Genomic DNA, 7,563 nt, shown 5'->3' with positions numbered 1-7,563 from the left:
GTTAATAAATAAAAATAAATAAATAGATGTAATGCACACGAAAAGCTGGACAGCAGAGGGGATGAAGGACTTGGAATAGCACTTGCTTTTACAAGCAGGTAAGGCATACAAAGTAGTAAAGCCAGATCTCTTATTCTCTTCTCCTCTTTCTTCCTTGCTGCTGTGTTTTTCGACTCAAGGTTTAGGCCGGCAGCCTGTGTTAAGGTAAAGAACCTGCAGGCCCTACAGGAGGTCAGGGAACACCAGTGGGAGGCTGTGATGGAGGACCAGAGTCCTGTACGGTTTAGATGGAGAGTGCTCTATAAGCTTCCTCTCCCCAAAAGGAGATTTAGAGATTTGTATTTGAATGTAAGTTGTCAGTTCGGCTCTGTCAGTTTTATTGTGTTACAGGTGTTGTTGCTGTTATTGTCATGGTTTTTATTCTTGCCGTTTTGTTTCCTGTGTGTTTGGGAGGGGTGTGTGTGTGTGTGTGTGTGTGTGTGTGTGTGTGTGTGTGTGTGCGCGCATGTGTGTGTGCTTCTTTGCTGACTGACCGTTCTTTGCAAATGGCTCCACAATTTAACGATTGTCCAGTCGTCCAAGTTATGATTGTCCAGTTTCTGTTGCTTATGGAGAACCCACAACATTTGTACTCTGTAATGGATGTGATTTAAAATGTAGTCAAGTACAATACTCCAGTAAAAACGTAAAAAAAATTACTGACTTTACTGACTCAAAAAACAATAATAATACACAGAAAAGGCTATTCAATTACAGTAACATGAGTACCTGCATTTAGTTACCCTTGCTGGCAGCAATCACCCTGCTCTACCAGGCCTCTTCTCCACACCGCACCACACCACACCCCTAAGTGTGTTCTCAGGCGCTGACAGACTGATGGAAACCTGCAAATTTGCACACAGACACTGATATAGGATATTCAGTTATATAGATAAACTGAAGTGATTTATCAACACGTTTGCTGCATCTGCAATTGTCACTTTGTTTTACCCTACTCACAGCATTCTCAAGTTGGTCTTATTCAGGCTGGCTTTGAATGTATACTAGTAGTGTGTTCATGTTTAGTCTATTGTCATACAATATTTTTTGTCTGCACCATTCTGTATGTGAGCTGCTGTTACATGTGTCAACACTAACTAACCAGGTCAAATTCCTTGTGCACCCGTTGTACTTGGTGATTCATGATGATTATTATGATTATTATTATGATTATAGATATGATTATTAAATCCTAATACTCGTAATCACCTTGTCTAGACGTTCAACACAGTCTAACTAAAGTGAAACTGGTCAATTCAAGTATTTGATGTATTGTGTAAGTCTTTTCCTGCACAGAACAAATGTTGTTGATACATTGGGTGTGCACATTTGTGTTAGCACCTCCCCTTACTGCACCTGCTCTAGGCTCACCTACAGATAAATAGGAAGTCACCCGCAGTGTACTGTACATTTGTCAGTGACATTCGAGAGGCGAGATAATTACTGGGCGGAGAAATAACTTCTTCCCCATTTCATTTAGCGAGGGATTCTTCCTGTCCTGCGAGCTGCAGAATTTTTAAAAAGGTCTTGTCCTCCCGGCACAGCTTACGGAAAAAACCTGTCCGTCTGCAGGACTACTGGGAAACAGAGGGAGTCATTGACATGTCCACAACCTTGGGCAGGTGTGGACACGCCTCAACACCTGAGCTGTCTCTCGGGTTTGCTCTAAAGAGTCTGGGTGAGGACTTCTGAAAGGGTTTGGAGCACCCTGCCAGTTTCTGTGAGGACTTCTTAAAGGCTCTGTAGTGTCCTGCCAGTCTACAGAGGACAAGAGTCAGAGCATCAGCACAGTCTATCGCACACCAGTAGAGGGCTCAGTCTGACAACATACCAGGAAGTACAGATTATTGCTCTATTATTCACAATGGCAATATTGTATTGTTTGAGTAATAATTTGTGCATTTGAGCAATTTTCATACAATGTTAAATCAATCAATCTTAAGTTACTTAGATGTAGCAATTATACCAATTAAAGGAATAAATATATTAAAATTGTTTTATATACAAATCTAAACACACACAATAATACACTTACAACCACACATAGATTTCACTAGATTCAAGGCCATTTCAGAGGAAACAAATTAAATAGTGATGAATAATTTATCAATAATAGTACTCAACTCTACAGCCTGCTCAGCTGAAACTCACAAGGAAGCTACTCACAAAGAAAACAAAAACCTGTCTGGTTGCTTTTGTGTATGGGGAGAGAGAAGTGCTGGCAGTGGAGTTGTAGTTTTGGTCTCTGCTGTTTTATTTTTCTTTGCACCATAGACTTTTCTCATCCAGCAGTGAATACTTATCACCAGGGATAGCAAAGATGCGGAAAACACTCTTTCAAGCCCTGAGACTTATTTTCTTGTTTAGTCTTGTGTGTTCAATTGTGGTTTGGCTCTACAGCTGTAAAACCAATGTTTTGATGGCATTTCATGATTCGAACAGATACGTTCATAAACCTTCTGAATTGGAGAGGATAATAAAACAACGGGTGCATGAGCTTCTGAACAAAAATCCCATAGAGAAGGCTATCTCAGGCGATGGGAGTTCTTTGGGAACCTGTCCTGATACCCCTCCGGGCCTGGTGGGTCCACTCCGTGTGGACTTTGACTGGCAGCAGACTATGGAGGAGGTGAGGAAGGACGCCAACTCTTCTCTTCAGGAGGGAGGACAATACAAACCACCAGACTGCATCGCACTACAGAGGGTAGGTGAATGAATGGAGAGATGATTCAATGCATGAATAAATGAACAGATGAAACAATGAAAGGATGGATGGATAGATACATAGATAGATGGATGGATAAATATTTTATAATTCCCCAACATACATATCCTGATTCTCCAACATACCAGTGCGCTACTTTAGGGTGTGGGCTTTACTCAGAAAGCTGAGAACAGTACAGAATACCTGTGTCACTTATGAAGGACATTTGATACCAGTTGGGGTTTCTGGGAAAAACACATTATCATCCTTCCATTACTACATGTGAAAACAGAGACAATACTTACAGAGCATTTAGACTGTACTGCCACTCCTTTGATTTTGCAATGGAAGTCAAAGAAGAAATTCCCCCCAACCCCCGAATGGGAAGGGTATTGGGAAAAATGCAGCATGCAAACAGTTTGAAGTGAAATTTATGGTGGCCCTGAGGGGCAAAATACAATGGGCAGAAACATGGCCTGCTTTCATGTAGACGGGTAGAAGTAATAAAAAACAACTTTATTAACTGTATTACACCTAATACAGTTAATAAAGTTGTTTTTTATTACTTCGGGGTTGTTGTTTGTTGGTCCACATTTGAGCCACATGATTCTGTGGGAGAACCCGTCTATACAGCCAGATATCGCAATGCCAAACGGTTTTAATTTGTCATACCCGTCTACATGCCACAAGTAATTTGGACCCATAGAATAGTACATGCGTCTAATAAACCTACGACATGTCCGCGACAAGGTTCCGCGTGGGTTCAGTTCACGAAGCATTCACATTACCGTCTCCCTTTTAACACAGAGGCCATGTTTCTGCTTTAAAGTCAACCACATAGTTCTGTATCCAAACATCTGTCCAGGTCCGCGCAGCTCTGATAAGATGGCCCTTCTGATGTCACTTGTTGAAGAGTAGCCGCCCCATCTCCTCAGTCCTAATTCTTTCAAGTGTGCTTTCAGGGTTCCACGGGACATTTTAATGTCATGATATGTTGAAAGCATATCGAGAATTACATCATATGAATGTCCTTTGTTAAAATATTCCCTTATGATTTCAATCTCGTCTTCCATCCTTTCAAACTCAGTTTAAAATTCGTGCAAGGACACTGCTGAGAGTAGTACACAATAGAAACAGGAAATGACATTGAACTGTCGCCAGGGACTTGGGTTCTGTCCAGTCACAAACAAGAAGTGTTGCCCCACCTTTTCCGTAATCTGAAATGTCGTTGTGTTTTGTGAAATGTTGTGTTTTGTGAAATGTTGTGTTTTCTGAAATGTCGTTGTGTTTTCTGAAATGTTGTGTTTTCTAAAATGTCGTTGTGTTTTCTGAAATGTTGTTGTGTTTTGTGAAATGTCGTTGTGTTTTCTGAAATGTTGTTGTGTTTTGCCCCTCAGGGCCACCGTAGGAATTAAGGGCCTAGTTGAAATTTACTACATTCATGCACATTTACTCGTCAGCACATTTACAATGAATGACAGTGATGAGCATTGACCTCCATACATATTTGGACAAGTCATCATTTGATGATTTGGCTTGAGGTTCCTATTAATTTGGATGTGAAAGCACGTGATAGATATCAGGTTAGAGTACAGACTGACAAACAATCAAGTGAAGATCTACCGCCCGCTTTGTACATGGTTTACCCACTTCATTTGTATTCATTAGAATACGTAGTCACAAGAAGGGAAAAACCTAGTCGCCATGCTCTCCTTGGCCAAATTTAGTCACTTTTAAAAAACATGTTTCATGCTCAAAATACATGCTCTGATGCTCTACTAACAGACTGACTGCCTAATGATAAAGTTTGTTGTTGAGTTGAGAGTGTCACTACTTTTATGTTATAGTCATTGTATTACTTGATATCCAAAGTGATGAGACTATAGATAAAAAAAAAATGTCACTGTCCAAATGCTTGCACAAAATACTTGCTGTATTTTATAGAATCTAATTATTTGGCTATTTTTTAGGTGGCAATCATCATCCCGTTCCGCAATCGTCATGAGCACCTGAAGCACTGGCTTTACTACCTGCATCCCATCTTGCAGCGACAGCAGTTGGACTATGGTGTGTATGTCATCAACCAGGACGGTGACGGGGTGTTCAACCGGGCCAAGCTGCTGAATGTGGGCTTTGTGGAGGCGCTGAAGGAGTACGCGTACGACTGTTTTGTCTTCTCTGACGTAGACCTGGTTCCTATGAATGACCGTAACCTCTACAGATGTTTTGACGAGCCCCGACACCTGTCTGTGGCTATGGACAAATTTAACTACAAGTTGCCCTATAAGACTTACTTCGGTGGAGTTGCTTCATTCTCCAAGGACCAATACTTGAAGATTAACGGCTTCCCAAACAGTTACTGGGGCTGGGGCGCCGAGGACGACGACATCTATAAGAGAATTGCCTTCCATAAAATGTCCATTTCTCGGCCCGACTCACACATCGGAAAGTACAAGATGATCAAACATAAAAGAGACTTGCACAACGAGCCTGATCCGAAGAATCCTGATAAGCTCTTCAAAACCATATGGACCATGGAGAAAGACGGGATTAACTCCCTCATATACACGGTCAAGAAGATTGAGAAGGATGCACTGTACACTTTCATCACTGTGGATATTCACCCTCCAAAATAGCTGAATGTGATGGAAGCTGTGGACGCTGGATTATTGCTTGTAGGCTGCATCATTGCTTCTCAGTGTTTTTGTCTCACGACCCAAAAGAACATTTTCAATAGTTCAACCAACTGGCATAAATCCCAGGGGTGCAGAGTACAGTCTGTACTATCTTGCAATCTATGTACCATGGACATGTCTTGACTTGACTTGACATGCTGACTAAGGTATTAATTTATACATTATTTAATAGTTTATAAAGATGACTATTAAATAATGTTTAAACTAATACCTTAGTTAACATGAACACCATTAGTAAATGATTACCAGACACATTAGTTAACTGTTAATTAAGGGTTAGTTAATGCTTATTAAGCATTAACTAACCCTTAACTTAGTGACCCTTATTATAAAGTGTTACCTCTAATTTATTAATAATTGTACACAATTGTACAACACTTTGGGTCACCTCTGCCGAATTCACCTCATTCTCACTGCTACATCATGATTCTTTACTAAACTTGTAAGATTAAGTGTCAGACAGAATTCTCTCTCTCTTGTCACTTAGTGTGTGTTGCAAAGATGCCTCATCACAAAAGTGGTGCCCAAAATGGAAAAAAGATGGTTAGGGGCACAATAGCCATAATCTTGTTTGATCAAGACAATGATACCTGCATTCCTCTCCACAGTTAGACCTGTACATGATCTGCACCTCAGTCATTTGATCCCCATACACACAAAACATACAGATAAGTCATTGTCTGCATCTCTGGCTGTCTCTGTCACACACACACACACACACACATTGTGGCCAACACTGTGCCGACTGACAAAGCTAAAGCAAACTGCTTACTCACTCACACACACACACGCACGCACGCACGCACGCACGCACGCACGCACGCACGCACGCACACACTGTACTCACACACCCACTCATCTTGACAACTTTTTCTTGAGCTGAAACATACAATATACAATATACAATAGCACAGGCCATGCCAAGACAATGATGAAGGCAATGATTTTTTTTAATTTTTTTTTTTGTTTTATGAAGGCCTGGTTGTATCAGTGCATCACAATCAGGTGTGGGTGTGGGTGTGGGGGTGGGTGTGGATGGGTGAGTGTGTGTACACACAGGTTGCTTTAATAGTCTCAGTGGATAAAGTGTAACTGATGTGTATACTGTACATCTATGTATGTGTTTATTTTATTTATTTGTGTTTATTTTTACATGATTTTTGTAGGAGATAAAAAAGTGCTATTTTTTGTCACTTAAGTCTTAAGAAAAACGTTAAGATTAAAGTTAAACTATTTTGTTAACTTTCATCTTATTTTGTTTACTAAGAAAAAACACAAACAAATTTGTTCGAATTAGGAATTAAGTAGGCGTTGTAGACAATTAAGTAGGTATTTCAAAGTATTAATAGTTTTTCTCACTGTGTTTTATTATTAAAGCTTAGCTACCTAGCTGTTAGACTGCAGAGGCTGATTATTAAAGGTTTGCATTAGCTGATACTGTTTATACCGTTAATATTTCTTCTTAAAGGTTGTGCGAGTGGATTTCAATTTTCAGAACAACCAAGGTTATATTGCTACAGCTAGCAGATAGAGTGCTTATTTAAATTTCTCAAAATAAATGTTACGCTTGTTTATATCACGGTTGCTAGGCAGGCCCTATTTGACATACCCCGATCCAATATTGTCTGCAAGTACTACAGGTATGTAACAGACAAATTACATATAGGTCCAAAATCGCCAAACTTATCCTTTAATGATATAAATATACACAAGAGCAATTAAGACTGATTTGAATGCAGCTATTATAAAGAAAAAAGGTTGATATAATGAGTTTGTGGTAAATAATAGGACAGTAGATGAAAAATGCTGACTCATTATGGCAAAATAAGAATCAGACGTCTCACTCACTCTCACTGTGTTTCAGCATTGCCCTTAGTGCATTGCCTTTTACCCTAATGTCTCCATGAGTCCTCCAACCACATTTTCAGCCTGCATCACGCCTCGCCGCCCTCAGTGATACAACCAGGCTGTCAATGAGCGGAAGTATTTTCATAACTCCCTTCAGGTGACAAGCAGCTTGGAATGCCATCATTCCTGTGAAAGAAAAATCTGTCATTGCATCAGCTTGAAGTATTGTTAACTGAACGAAAGGAAAATGTTAGCTATGCTTGGTAATCAAGTAAA

General features: G+C 40.1%; 1 protein-coding gene across 1 annotated transcript; it reads left to right on the top strand.

The window, feature by feature from the left end:
• Positions 1-1,465: 1,465 nt before the first annotated feature.
• Positions 1,466-6,843, top strand: LOC139639076 (beta-1,4-galactosyltransferase 1-like). Its single transcript, XM_071513141.1, has 2 exons — positions 1,466-2,743; positions 4,714-6,843. Exons 1-2 carry the CDS (start codon positions 2,360-2,362, stop codon positions 5,377-5,379), a joined length of 1,050 nt encoding a protein of 349 aa, XP_071369242.1. The 5' UTR covers positions 1,466-2,359; the 3' UTR covers positions 5,380-6,843.
• Positions 6,844-7,563: the final 720 nt, after the last annotated feature.

The sequence above is a fragment of the Centroberyx affinis genome, unplaced genomic scaffold (assembly GCF_046629955.1).
Source record: "Centroberyx affinis isolate AG114_WGS23_722 - 3 ecotype Tasmania unplaced genomic scaffold, CSIRO-AGI_Caff_v1 ptg006791l_1, whole genome shotgun sequence".
NCBI lineage: Eukaryota > Metazoa > Chordata > Actinopteri > Beryciformes > Berycidae > Centroberyx > Centroberyx affinis.
Note: the sequence above shows the minus strand (reverse complement) of the source record. Positions and strands in the feature narration are given on the sequence as shown.